At 35.2% G+C, this 15,501-nt stretch overlaps 1 protein-coding gene across 2 annotated transcripts; it reads right to left on the bottom strand.

Moving 5' to 3' along the window:
• Nucleotides 1–469: 469 nt before the first annotated feature.
• On the bottom strand, nt 470–15,281 carry LOC141693417 (uncharacterized). Of its 2 annotated transcripts, none has more exons than XM_074498519.1 (11): nt 14,973–15,281; nt 14,472–14,514; nt 12,657–12,710; nt 11,199–11,262; nt 11,009–11,065; nt 10,620–10,720; nt 10,501–10,539; nt 9,534–9,622; nt 9,375–9,453; nt 6,502–6,549; nt 470–852 (listed from the first exon to the last, which is right to left on the bottom strand). In XM_074498519.1, the coding sequence occupies exons 1-11, from the start codon at nt 15,236–15,238 to the stop codon at nt 772–774; spliced, it is 921 nt and encodes a 306-aa protein (XP_074354620.1). In that variant the 5' UTR covers nt 15,239–15,281; the 3' UTR covers nt 470–771. The 2 variants fall into 2 exon arrangements, with proteins under 2 accessions (XP_074354620.1, XP_074354621.1); XM_074498520.1 differs by having other exon boundaries at nt 471–852; nt 14,458–14,514; nt 14,973–15,278.
• Nucleotides 15,282–15,501: the final 220 nt, after the last annotated feature.

Here is a 15,501-nt window from a genome sequence, read left to right as displayed (position 1 = left end):
CAAAATACTATTCCCGTAAATATAAGGGTAAGTGATTAATGATTTTCATTTTGTTGTTTGGTGTTGCCCCAAATATAATAGAATATAGATTAGAATATAAATGAAAAGGAATGCTTACATATACATAGGGGTCAAATTGACTTTCAAAGCTAGCTGTGCCCTGTGAGACTGACTCTGTATATGATTCCTCTGCCCTTTCTCCAGTTTTGTCTGTTCTCCACTTTAATACCTTCAAAACATAAGGACCTTAGATTCTATAATTTAGGCAATTATAGCATGCTAGCTTAAAAGCATGATAAAAATTACCTGTAATTAAACAGGTCTGATTCAAGCCTATGTTTAATTGCTCTGTCCCTTCAAAATTGTTGGTGTTGGGGTATTGAGCCTAAACCTTTTCCCTCAAATTTCCACAGCAAGCCAATATAGTGAATTCATAATTTAGATTAAAAAATATTGAGAGAGAGAGAGAGAGAGATTCAATAAAATGAAGGAATTTAATCTTATAATACATGCAGAATTGCAGATGCTTTGTCACAGTCTCACAGATAATAAAATCACAAAGCCTTTTTTTTCTTCTGCTACACTCCAAATCAAAAAGATGATAAACTCAACAGTTTGGGTTTTATCAAAATATTACAAAAAATCATATCAATAGTTTGCACTTACAAGAATATATTAAACATGAAGATCAATATTGGTGAACCATCTCAAAGCTATAGCTGAATGATTCATGCCTAGATTTGCCTATAGTTGAACTAAAGATTAAATTACTCAAAAGTTGACAGGAGAGTAGGAGCTCCGGTACCCTTCAGAAGGTCCTCTAAATCTTCGTATTAAAGACATAAATAAACCCTGCAGACAAAAGATGAACATTAAATCTAAGTTTAGTGTTGGCTACAAGTTACAAAAATACGTTTTTGCCAGGTTTCTAAATTGGAGAAATAATTAGAAAAGTGGCCAAAATATTTGGGACATAAGACATGGAGTATCCGAGTATCACATTTTTAGCAACAAATAACCAAAATCTCAGCTTAAAGCATATCACATACATTACTGTGCTAAAATGAGAGTCTGACACCTAATATCAAAGATCAATATACTCATGAATAACAATGATGCAAGTCCAACCTATCAAAGTTGGATTCAATGACCTTACCTCTGTATTTCTGTTCAGTTATATACACAAAAGATACATACATTATGGCACAATTATAGCCTAACTAAATGCTAAGTATCAGCTAATTACTATATCTAATTACTGCCTAAATGTATTCTCAGAATCTGCTAATTACTGTCCCTGATTACAGCCTGATCAAAACTGCTAATAAAATCAGTTTATTATCCCTAATTTCAGTACTGAATCTGTTGGTTAGCATCTCCTAAATAAATATTATGATATCCTGAATAATGTAATCAGCTGTAATCAACTGACATCCCCCCTCAAATTGATGCTGGTAGATCCTGAAGCATCAATTTGTCACCTAAGAACTGATGTCGAGGTCGAGAAAGCGCTTTTGTGAAAATATCCGCAATTTGATGTTTAGTTTATGTGGGAGAGTAATCACATGTTTGTCGTAAGCTTCCCGTATCGAATGACAATCCACCTCTATGTGTTTTGTACGTTCATGAAACACGGGATTAGCGGTAATCTGAATAGCACTTGTATTATCAGCATAAAGAGGGGTGGAATGAAGCTGAGGAAAACCTAGTTCACCTAATAACCCACGAAGCCATGTTATCTCAGAGCAAGCAGCAAACATAGCACGATACTCAGATTCCGTGGAAGATTTGGAAACTCTATCTTGCTTTTTACTTTCCCAAGAAACGAGGGTTGAACCTAAGAACATGCACCATCCAGTAACTGAACGACGAGTATCAACACATCCGGCCCAATCAGCATCACTATATCCAGCTAATTGTAAAGAAGAATCTGTTGAATATAATAATCCATGCGCAGAAGTGCCCTTGAGATACCGAATAATACGACAGACAACAGAAAGGTGAAGATGACGAGGTGCCTGCATGAACTGACTGACTTGTTGTACTGCAAAAGCAATGTCAGGGCGAGTAATTGTTAAGTAGTTTAAACTCCCGACAAGTTGTCGATACAATGATGGATCAGATAGAAGCTCTCCGTCGTCTTTTGAAAGCTTGAGATTAACCTCCAAAGGAGTAAGAACAGAATTGCAAGAATCAAGACCAGCCAAAGAAATCAGATCCTGGGCATATTTTTGTTGATTCAGCAACATGTCAGATGAAGTAGGATGAAGCTCAAGACCAAGGAAATATTTTAAAGAACCAAGATCTTTCATATGAAAGGATGCCTTGAGGTTCTCTTGCAACTCATGTATTAGGGCAGAATCTGAGCCTGTGATCAAGATATCATCAACATAAACTAGAACCAATACTATTCCAGTAGAAGTCTTGCGTAGAAAGAGGGAGGAATCATATTGACTTTGTTTAAACTGAAAAGCAAGTAAAGTGGAGCGAAACTTATCAAACCATGTACGTGAGGATTGTTTCAGTCCATATATGGATCGACGGAGGCGACAAACTTGTGATGAAGGAGTACTAAACATCCCAGGAGGTGGAGTCATGTATATTTCTTCTTTTAGATCGCCGTGTAAGAACGCATTTTTCACATCCATTTGTCTTAAAGGCCACTGTTGAGAAATAGCAACCTTTAAAACAGTCCGAACGGTGGTCATCTTGGCAACGGGAGCAAATGTTTCGTCATAATTAAGTCCATATTCTTGACGATTTCCAAGAGCTACAAGGCGAGCTTTATACCTGTCCAGTGAACCATCAGATTTGAACTTCACTGAGTACACCCATTTGCACCCAATTGGTTTAACATTTGATGGACAAGGCACAATGTCCCATGTGTGATTTTCGTGAAGAGCCTGAATTTCCTCTTGCATTGCTTGTTTCCAACATTCCTGAGAAGCAGCTTGAGCATAGGACTTAGGAACATGAATAGTATTAGGAGTAGCTTTAAGTGAGGTGTGAGGAAAACCAAACCGATCAGGAGGCCTGCTATTTCTTAAAGAACGCCGAGGAGCAGTTTCAGAAGACACATTTTGTGTGTCAAGTTGTACAGGTTCAGGTTCTTGATGTTGCTCACGAAGTGGCAAAGTTGGACGTCGTCGCTCGTACACTACTATTGGTTTAGTTGGTTTGAGTGTTTCAGAAGTATTACTTAATTCAGGAAAGCTAGGAAGAATAACTTTCTCAGGCATGGGCTCAACATGAGTAGTGAAATATGATTGATTTTCGAAGAAAATAACATGCCGTGAAACACGAAATCTGTTAGAACAAGCATCATAGCATATAAAACCTTTGTGTGGAATGCTATATTCCATGAATGCACATTTAATAGATTGAGCAGATAGTTTATGACGTTCATGAGATGGCAAGTGAACAAAACAAACACAACCAAAAGTATGCATGCCAAGGTATTCAGGATGATTGCCATGAAGACGAAAATATGGAGATTCAAAAGCCAACACACTAGAAGGAATTCGATTGATCAAATAAGTTGCTGTACTTGAGGCTTCAACCCAAAATTTTGTAGGAACAGATGATTCAAGCAATAAAGTTCTTGCAACATCTAATAAATGACGATTTTTACGTTCAGCAACCCCATTTTGCTGAGGTGTATAAGGACAAGATCTTTGAGAAACTATTCCTTTTTGTTGAAGAAAATCATGGAATGCATGGGACATGTATTCACCCCCAGAATCAGATCTTAAGATTTTAATGTTTGTTGAAAACTGATTTTCAACATGAGCAACAAATTTCTTAAAAATAGAGAATACTTCGGATTTTGAATGAAGAAAATAAACCCAAGTAAACCTACTATAGTCGTCAATGAAGGTAACAAAATACTTATACTTTGCATGTGATATGACAGGAGTGATGCCCCATACATCAGTATGGATCAAATCAAAACACCTTATAGCACGACTACCATGAGAAGGAAAAGAAAGAGATTTGCTTTTACCAAGTTTACATGTTGAACAATCAAAAGACAAATCAGAAGAAAATTGATCTTTATCACCCAATAAACCAGATTTCACAAGATGAGACAAAGCATGAGAATTAGGATGTCCTAGACGTCTATGCCATATTTCACCATGTTTATTCACACTAGTACAAGCCAAAGAAATAACATTAGAAATAGGAAAGTGCAAAGGAAACAATCGTCCAACTTTAGGCCCTTTCGCAAGGATCATCCCCGATACCTGATCCTGCACAACACAACCATCACGAGAAAAATGCACATCACAGTTCTTATCAATCAATTGTCCAACTGAAATAAGACTCGTTGAAAGTTCAGGAGATATAAACACATCTTTTACTGAGGAGTTGATGTCACCAATTGCTTGAATAGGTAATTGAGTGTCATTAGCAATTTGAATATTGCACGTGCCATTATAATTGCGAACATTAGTTAAAGTATTGGGACAACTTGTCATATGATTGGATGCTCCTGAATCAAGCCAAAATAAAGAGGATGAAGTATCCTTACCTTGAAGACCCAAGGCGGAGAAAGCTGAAACAATCATTTGTTGAACCATTTCTGGTGTAAGAGTTGATTTTTCAGCAGTAACTGAACCAACTACAGCTTGATTACCGATTGCAGCTTGACCCACATTTGATTGGCGATTCTGAGGACGAGTACGGCATTCTTTAATAGTGTGGCCAGGTTTCTTACAATAGTTGCAGAATTTCTTCGCGCAATTTGCTGCAATATGCCCATATTCCTTACAGGAATAACATTGAACTTGTTGCATGTTTCTGCCCTTCCCTCTTCCTTGGGCTGCATAAGCAATTGCCTGGTCGGGCATGCTGGTTTGTTGTATCGCAGATTGTGTAGCAAGACGTTGTTCTTCCCAAAGTAACTCACTGAAACATTCATCTAAAGAAGGAGATGAAGCACGATTCATTAAATTAGAGCGAGTTACCTCAAATTCAGGACGTAGTTTCATAAGAAACTGATCTCTTTTGCTTTGTTCATGAACCTGTTGAACACTTAAAAGAGATGCAGCTGGCACTTTTGCATAAGCAATATCAGTAAATTCAGCCCATAAATTCTGAAATCCAGAATAATACTCTTGAATAGATAAAGTGCCTTGAGAATAATTAGAAATATCATACTCTATTTGGAAGCGCTTGGCTGCATTATCTTGATTGTACACTTTCTTTAGGTACTCCCACATCTCCTTAGAAGTCTTATATGGCTTTAAATTCAGCGCGATATTCTGATCAACGGCACTTATGATCCATGACATGACCCTAGCATCCTTCACCTTCCATTCAGCTAATTTAGCAGCATCAGTTGGAGCTGATTCACTACCATCAACATGACCCCGCAGCTCTTTTCCCGTGACGAAGAGACGAAACTGAAATTCCCAATTGGAATAAAGTTTCCCAGTAAAACGTAGACCAAAAATATCACCATTGTTGGTTGACATTATGCTTACCGAAAACTAATATCCAAAGCTATAGAAACTGAAAATATACTTAAAAGATTGGTTATAGCTCTGATACCATATCAAAGCTGGATTCAATGACCTTACCTCTGTATTTCTGTTCAGTTATATACACAAAAGATACATACATTATGGCACAATTATAGCCTAACTATATGCTAAGTATCAGCTAATTACTATATCTAATTACTGCCTAAATGTATTCTCAGAATCTGCTAATTACTGTCCCTGATTACAGCCTGATCAAAACTGCTAATAAAATCAGTTTATTATCCCTAATTTCAGTACTGAATCTGTTGGTTAGCATCTCCTAAATAAATATTATGATATCCTGAATAATGTAATCAGCTGTAATCCACTGACACAACCAATTATCTAAGACCCGGTCATAATGCTTTATGGTAAATAGTAATGACCAACATGTTACAACTTAAAAGTACCTGGACCACAATTATATAGATTGTAGTACTCTAGTGTACACTCCTACTCCATTTTACTTTTGGCAAATCCATATTTAATTGGAAGCTCAACTGTATTTTGGACCTATTGTTCTGTCGGCCACATTACACCTTCTGCTGGTTCAAATAGGACATCTCCAGTGTAGGATATTGCATCCTCCCTACTTATAGAAAGTGGTGAACTAAATCCCCCCCCAAAAAATAAAACACGCACGTATATATGTTTCTATTTACTTTCCTTCCTGGAAATACAGTTTGGTAGATTGAGAACAGAAATATAATCTCAATAACATCAACTCTTACAGAACAAAAGCTGAGTACAGAAAAATGGAATCATTAACCATAACCAAGGAAGACAAGACGTACAAGAATCCACAGAGATTTTTATCATATTCACTATAGAATCAGCTGGTCAACCAGAAGCATAAAAAAAATTGGATACAGGTGACTAAACAATTAATACACACTCTCTTAAAATCACCCTCAACAAGTCTCTTTTAACAATTTACAATAAACAAAATTACAATAATATCCAACGGATTCCATACCTGGACTGTATGTGGTAAGCTGGCCCAAAATTCCAAATTGGGTATTATCTGTAACAAATAGGAACAGAATGAGCATGATTTAAAAAAAAAACTAAATGAGTACCAACAAAGCAATCATAACAACCTAACATGAAAAAATGCACTAGCCTTATTCAAATCTTAAAAAACAAGTGAAAATTAGCCGAGAAAACTAAAACATAAATGATACTAAAAGTTAAGCTTCCAAACTATATTAAACTACTATGTACATGAAAGTAAATTTCTTGGTTTGGTATAATATGATTGCAATGCCACTGTGTCAAATGAAATTAGTGATCGTCAGATATTAGCAAGGTAGTGTGTTTTAAAGTGATTTTAATAAGAACTTGGTTAACACCACCATTATTTTTTTACTTCAAAGTTAAAAAATGACCAAGTCTATAACACAAAGAATGTTTAGTACAAATTCTACAGGCATATAGCCAATATGAAAAAATATAGAACTCCTCTAAAGTAAAAATTTCCTAGCTCTTTATCAATCCCTTTTAAAAAGATAATCAATCAATCATCAACAATAAAGAATATTCAGTATATCTTTAAAATTGCAAAATAATAAACAATAAAGATATTATATTTGTGTTGGCTAATTACTAATAATTATACTCTATTCGTCAGTTCATCACTACCGCAGTTTAGTCGCTAGTGAGTCTAGAATCTGCCTGGAAAAAACTAAAACAGATAACTTACGGAGCTCTTTCACCTAAAAGAAGTCCGGACACAGAATATTATAAAACATTGCCAAATAAAGGAGAAGTGATTCAGATTGTAGGTAAATTATGTCGGACCCAAATTCTCTCCAGTAATTTTTGTCCAGTTCAATACTTCCATCCAGTACCCCTGAATGGCTAACTCTTGTCCAAGTCAATGACAAGTAATACATGACTTGAACATATGTCATTCACCCTAACATACTGGAAGAAATTGGACAAAATATATACTTGAGAGGTCTATTTCCAATTATGTTAACACCAATTTTAATGAACTACATTGAAATATCAAACATTGCGTCAACCAAAATCAAAATGACGGCAATGAATCAGTCTCCGAGCAACAAAATTCATTTGAGATCATATGAATTGCAGTTGAATCTGATTTAAGTTTAGTTATCTCATCAGAGCTAGATTCAGTTTATTAATCATTTTAAAAATATTTTACACTTTTATAAACAGACAACTTTCCGGTGAAAATCAGAATATAATTAGGTTATATATCAAATTAATTTAGCAAGCAGAAATTAGACATATACTAAACTTACAAGAAACTAACTGTAAGAACATTACACTCTGGGATTAGGCTCAACTTATCTGTAACTTTTTATCATGATAACTCGGTTCAAATGGAGACTAAAAATCATTTGAAATTCAAGCTCAAGTCCTAAAAACAGATTTTAGGGTTCAACATATATGCTTGTGGATATATTACTGGTATGACACAAAACTCGAGTTCTAAATACGTAACACCCACACACTTGATAAGGGCAATTGTGGCCGAAGTGCATGATTTCATATTCATTCACAAGAATGTATTTTGGCAACAAACCTTACATGTTTGTTTAAGCACTACACTGCATCGTGAACTAGAAATTTCTACATATTCATTCATCTCTCTACCTAGCAATGGCTACTGGTCAAATAGCTCGACTCAACTAATATTTAAGCTAGGAAGCAGGGGTGCGCCACCCCCCTGGCAAACTGCGCACGAAGTGCGTATGGGGTGCGGGTGCGTTCGGGGGTACGGCTAGATACGCACGGGGTGCGCCACGCGGCGTATCCCCATATTTTCTGGATGAGATTCGCGGGATGCCGGAAAGGGGGTGCAGGGAAACCTAATTAGAAACCTGATAGGAGAAGAGAGGGGAAGAGACCAGTTTTGTTTCATCATCGTCACTGCCATCCGCCCGTCAAAACTCCGACGACTTCAGAACTTCATCGACTTTGGATTATGATATGTGTGCATCATGTGCCACGTATGTATATGTAATTATGTATGTCTGATATATTTTTGAGGAGGTGAAGTTAATAAAGTAAAATGTCACATGGGCTGCACCCATTTCTATTTATTATAATATTATATTTATAGTTGAGTGGACATGAGTTTAGTGGGTTTGTATGCAACTGAAAGAATTAAACATAACAATTTATATTGAAAATAAACTGAATTTGGAATTATAAATTTTTCTATAATTATTAATTTGGGTAGAAACTATATTAAATTCAATAATATCATTTTTTGTAAATAAAATTTATTAAATATATATAATATATTTAAAAATAATATTTTATTATAACGTATCCCGACGCAGCCGAATCCTCATATTTTCAAGTTTGCCGAATTTACGTATCCCCGTACTACGCACCCGCACTGCCTCACCCGCACCTATGCTTCTCAGTATTTAAGACATGCAATCGAAGACCGATTGAATACAAGTCTCAAACAACTATAAGTATTGTGATAGATTCACTGATCAAACTAATAGGTCAGGCAGACCCTACAATATAAGGTACTCCCTCCGTCCCATTCAATTCTATACAGTATTTTTTCAATACTCGACACGCATTTTAAGGTGAATATAGAGTATATTTCCATAATTCATTTTTAAAATTTTCTTTTTTTGTATTGAACTTTAAATGATAAATTTTTATATAGAAGAAAAACAAATTAAAATAATTTATGGGAATGGGACTATACTTTAAAGGAGCGTTAAAATGCATGTCGAGCCCCCGTCCCCAATGTACACAACTCAATGGGACAGAGGGAGTGGTATTTGATTAAACCTGCATGTACTCTGTACAAAAACAAATGAATAACAGAAAGTCTTGAGAAAGAAAACGTACATCTATTCCACGAATGTGCAAGAAGAAGAATCGATACACTGCACCAACTACTAGATAAGCTCCAAAGAGGAACAAAATACTGAAATTATTGAAACAGTGGAGTAAGTAAACTCCTTGTAAATCGGGTAACTGGTAATGGCTTTAGGCAAAACCACTTACACGGCTAAGAGAGTACCAAACCAGCCCAATCCTTTACCGTGTGCAGATATAATTGTTGCACAACCAGCAGGATGCCTTAGTTGGGTAGCCTGTTAAAAGAACAAATTAAACTTGAACAGTTAATAACATCAAAACATGTACTCGAACTAATTATTTTATGACAATAAGCAATTCAGCAGAAGATATATCTAACATATAATACATCCTAGCCATCAACACAGGGGCAACTAAATACTTCACTTATAATTAAGTTGATACAGAAACAACTTCTGTTGCACATGAATATAAATTGGCTAGTGTTGGTTAAATTAACAATTCGGTCGCGTTTTGGTACTTTTCCTGCTCAACTCCCTTTACTAGTCTTGTGAAATTCTGGGTTAATTAAATTGAAATTAAACACAAGGAACGGAAGGCAGATTTTCAAAGATGTTGAATATGTGTAATTACACACACATGGGCACAGGGCTCGCGGAAGTCCATGTATGCGCTTGCATCAGTTAACATTCATAAATCACCAACAAAGACCGAGTGATTTCATCCCCTATTCACACACACACACACAGAAAGTTAAGTTCTACGGAGACCACTATTTTATTGGAGATTTTGGGGACCGCATATGTCCTGCAAGTGAACTATTAAATAAAAATCATTACAAAACGTATTAGTTTGTGAATCATGTTCTACAAGGACCATTATTTTATTGAAAATCCTTTATATTTTGCAAGTAGAACATTGCAAAACATATTATTCTACAAAACATGTTCAGCTTGCAGAACAAACATGTTCTGCTTGTTAAACATAAATGAATTTCAACATTTCTAATGAAATATGGATATTTATATAAAATACTTTGCAAAATAATAAGTTTTGTAATGTTTTGATTGCAGAACATATAGTCTCCAAGGTCTCCGATTAAATAGTGGTCTCCATAGAACTTTTCTCTCAGTCAAAGAAGCAAAACACTTACATAATCACATTTCCCAGTTCTGTTTAACATGTAAGGCCCCTGCATAATCATATATTTATCACAGTCAAGAACAATTCCATATTATATATCATATAATTTCTTAGAGATTGCAGTGCGACCTGAACTTCATTGTAATCACAGATCACAGAAACAGAAAGAGAACAGTAGGGCGGGCCACTAGACATCTTAACAATTATGCCAGCATGGGGAGTCCTTTTATCTGCATAATCTCACCCTCAAGAGCCATTAGTTAATCATTTACATCCTTTAATCAAATATGCAAATGTTTAATAATATCCTGAAATTTGAGCCAAGATCACAAGGATCCAACTCATGGTCTTGCTAAGCCATTTACACCGTATATTTCTTTATTTATTATCATAGAAACAAATGCAAAAGCTAAACTATTAACAAAGATAATTTTACAAAAAAAAGAGAGAAGAGAAACAAAATAAGGCCTGGTGGTGCAGCTCATCTATTTTTATTTCATAAATAGATAAAACCTTACCAATAAGATCAATTGTCATACTTGAGGTATGTCCAACAGATGTACATACATGATAGCCTGCAATTAAAAGAATATTGATTCAGGGGATATTCAAGAGGCGGCTATTTCTCAGCTGCTTGTTGATAGTAGAGGCGGTTATTTCTAAGCTGCTTGTTGATAGTAGACCGAGACACTCGTAAATAGATCTTACCTCCCAACTTATTGGACACGAGTGCACTGCAACCCATGCCACAATGTGATGATCCTCCACAACCCTACAAGAAATAAAATACCAAAACCATCTTTAAGAAAAAGCTTTTCCAAAGAACAGTTGATATTTTAATTAGACTTGTGTATTCCACAACCCTACAAGGTATAAAACACTAAGACCAGCATCGAGGCAAGGCCTTTTGGAAGAACAGTTGAGATGTAAGAAGTAAGAACTACTGTAAAATATATAAAAATATAAAAACTAGAGTAGGGTATACTTTTAAGTTTTTTTTAGAGGCGTATAGAGAAACAGTGCTCGCAGCAAGGAAGTATGATAGAGAAATCTCTAATTACCAAACTAATAGTTGATCTGTTGAGAAATTTATCTCGAATATAGTAACAAACAAGAGAACCAAAAAATGTTCATGTCATTGTCAATATTAATAATGATGTAGATGTATCAATTAGTCAGACTGAGGTGCCTACTGTTTCACGTGATTACATGAATTGACATGTATGACATCTTGATGTCATTCCCTCATGGCTGGCTAGGACAAGAGATAGTAAAGCGGCAACATAATAATGATAACTCAAACATCTACAATTTTTTTTATAGATATTTTACTAATTATTTCTATGTTATTCAGTAGTTTACGGCTTTGCGCGGGGAAGGGAGAAAACCCTTGACCGCCCACCTGAGGAAGAGGGCATACCCTGCAGTTCACCATGGTAAGAGCTAATCTTATCTTGGCTTCTGATAGGGTACAGGGTTTAAGCAGGGGTTTGAGGTTGACTTTCTAGAATTTGCAGAGAATAGTTAACACACAGAACTATGTTCCTACCTCAAATAGTTTACCAATAATAAGCTACAAAACCTAATTGCTATTCACAACAAAAGTAAACAACATCTCTGATTCAATTTGAACTCTAAAAGATAAGTTTAACTTTTCTAATTTAACTCCAATAGGTAATTGTTTTTAGAGACAGGCTTCCAGAGCCCCTACAAAATGGCTAGATAGAAGTCTCTCTAGAATTTTTTACAGGTTATCATGCATCAGCTTCCGGAATATGAATCATTGACTAGTAAATGATAAAGATTATCCTAGCTTTTCTTTGATAGGTACACAACTACTTGTGATCTGCAGCAAATAACATTTACGCAAAAAAATATTTATGATTCATCTAAATATTTTGTATGTAATATCACAGAAAAGTCCTATAGATTCTGAAGGTTTATAACAAAGAAGAGGTAAGAAACTAAATTTTGTGAAATGCAGTACATGCCAAAGAAACAACTAATACACTGTAAATGTGCTTAAAAAGACCACATCAGTAACAGCCATTAACTTTAGGAAATAACGCAAGAGATAAATTTTGTTACTGATTTTATTTATAAAGTTCCGCTGTTTATTAATACATAAACCAAATGTACAGCAAAAAGAACCAGGAAAGCACCAACCTCGCAGCCCAAACATGTAGGTTGGCCATGGTTGAAAATCATCATGTCACATAGCTGTTCCACACAAATAATAAAAGCTGATTTAGTAACTAATGAATTTTATAGATTTTTATACTCAATTGATTAATAAAATCCATAGTTAGTGTCAGAGGCCCAGAAAAGGTTCCAAACCATGTTCAGAGAGTAGTAGAATTCATCAAGCATAACTGTGCAAGTAAAAAGATGCACCACTCCGGTTTACATTTATTTTTATTCATCCAAGAAAAACACCCATCTAGTCAACAGACAAATGCCCAAGATCCAAGTGCAATATTATCTAAAACTAAAGAAAATACATTTTTCAGATTTGTGGGTTTCTCTGTCTACCTAGCAAGTATTTGTAAATTCTGCACTACAACCACAATGGGAGTATATAGTACAGACGTTTCCAATATACTTGACGCGAGAGGCTCACTGAGGCAGATCTCTTATGCTTCACCTTCGCCGAGGCAATCTTATTTAAGAGGTGGGTGCCTCATGACCTGAGGAGAGAGGCAATGAGAAGCAGGATGTCCGTAACAGCCTAACAGGTGTGCGCCTCACGGTATGAGGCGAGAAGCGATAAGAGGAAAGATGTGCATTTCGGAATGCCTCAGTAAACTTTGGCCCAATCACGTTGTTCGAAATTTAAAAAAAAAATAGATACCATCAATTTGACGACCCGAATATGTCAACCAAAATTAAAAGGGTATACTTGTAATAAATTAAACATTTACCCTAGCTGTCCTTGCAGCTCTTCGTTCAATAACAAGTATATTTCATTATATTTTACAAGTGAATCCATATTGCATGGGATAGATTTATCTATGGTTGTAACTTTAATAGGTCCTTTCAAGATTATATGCTCTAAATAAACCTACAAGGTAATCAACAATATTAATTTATATGGTCAACTTTACAACATCATGTTCGCATATTTATAAAACAATTATCAATAAAATTACTAGTAAAGAGGACTTCAGAATTCCAAATATATAGAATGATATAGTTAAACTTTCTTCAACTCTCAATCTATTTGGGTCTTATTGTGAAAGAATAACAATTACTTGTTTTTACCTTAAATAATGTCTATTAATTGTAGTATTATTATTTTTATGAAATGTATTTAGATAATATTTATTTGTTAATATAATTGATCTTGTTCCGGTGCTTATTGAGTTCTAATGTCACGTGTGATTGAAAATACGGAGTGAAATTAAAAGGAAACAATGGAAGGTTAGAGGGGAGATTTGAAAAAAAAAGTGAGTGCAACTTTCTTTGATGAGAATTGTGAAAACAATAGGTATGGTGGAGAAGGAGCGTTACTTCTCAAATTGGAGGATTTGGGCGCTAGTTTAGGTTGTTAAGAATGGAATAAATTGATGAAAATTTTGAACATTTGCCCACATTATAGTTCAAATTTCATTCCATTCCCTGCAATCGAACACAAAATTACTGTTTTGACTTTTTCTTCTTATGCATAATACATTGATAGCTATTGTTTTTGTAAATCTGCAGCCAGGTTCAATGAGGTAACGCCTAGGCTCTGGGAGGGTAATGTGCCTTTTCCTCAGATAAAACTGACTAAACAACAAGCTTATCCATCTCTACCAAGAAACTACTGCTTCGTAATTCTTGCTGTGTACATACATGGATGTGTATGTATCGTGCAAATCGTCATTACAGAGCTAATCATTTAGACTTCTAAACATTTGGATGCCTCAACTCAACAGGCCATTATCAAAACAACTGAAAATAAATAACAAAAGAATATAACAGTGACCTGATAGAGCCAACCTGAAACCAAAGCACTGTCTCATTCACCGCCACTTTGTAAAACCTATATCAAACAACAATAAACACATTTCACATACGTTACTCCGGCAGCCAAACTAAAACATCTAAACTCACATCATACATCACACAGCAAAATAACTCCTCCACAACCTATCTAACACACTTTACACATAATTCAAAATTATGACAACTCGTTACTTCCTCCATTCCTATTTAAATGTCATTTCCAATAAGAATCCGTAAAATTGACCAAACTTTGACCTCCAATTCTAACTCCAATAATCTTTAAATAAACTTCAACAAACTCAAAAACAATTACATAGGGAGGGAGAGAGGGGGGGAGAGAGGGAGAGAGGGAGAGAGGGAGAGAGAGACCTTCAATTTATCTAAAATTCAACCAACTCAAAAACAAATACATAGAGAGGGAGGGGGAGGGGGAGAGAGGGAGAGGGAGAGAGGGAGAGAGAGAGAGAGAGAGAGAGAGAGAGAGAGTAGTAATACCCATCTTCACTACGAGCGCCATGCGGATAATTAGCAATGGGAGATCTCAATTTGTAGTTATAGACCTTGTTGTTCTCAGTTAAAGTAAGATCACAACCTGAGTCTGAAAAAATCAAATTTAAATTTAATAATGTTAATAATAAAACTGATACTAATATAGAGTGAAATGATATAGAAATTGTCATAATTTTTGTGACAATTTCATGAATAGTTATCAATCGAGTAAAATCATGCTCAAGTAAACTAGGGTTACAACAACAATGCATCTGTAGTGTAGTGTAGTGTAGTGTAAATTCCCAAGTTCAGAGATGACCCAAACGGCGTCGAATTAAAATTACCGTGCGAAATCTTTTTTTTTTTTTGAAATGTAGTATGTTTCCGCATCAAAAGACTCTCATTTACCGTTTTATTTTTAAAATAAGTGCCTACAAATTTTGATATAAAATTAGATAAATACTTTCCGCCTTACAAAAATTTATATTAATTTTCTATTTTTAAAAATTTAGAACTATCATGAGTTCTGGATGCA

Source organism: Apium graveolens, chromosome 10, assembly GCF_009905375.1.
Source record: "Apium graveolens cultivar Ventura chromosome 10, ASM990537v1, whole genome shotgun sequence".
Lineage (NCBI taxonomy): Eukaryota > Viridiplantae > Streptophyta > Magnoliopsida > Apiales > Apiaceae > Apium > Apium graveolens.
Note: the sequence above shows the minus strand (reverse complement) of the source record. Positions and strands in the feature narration are given on the sequence as shown.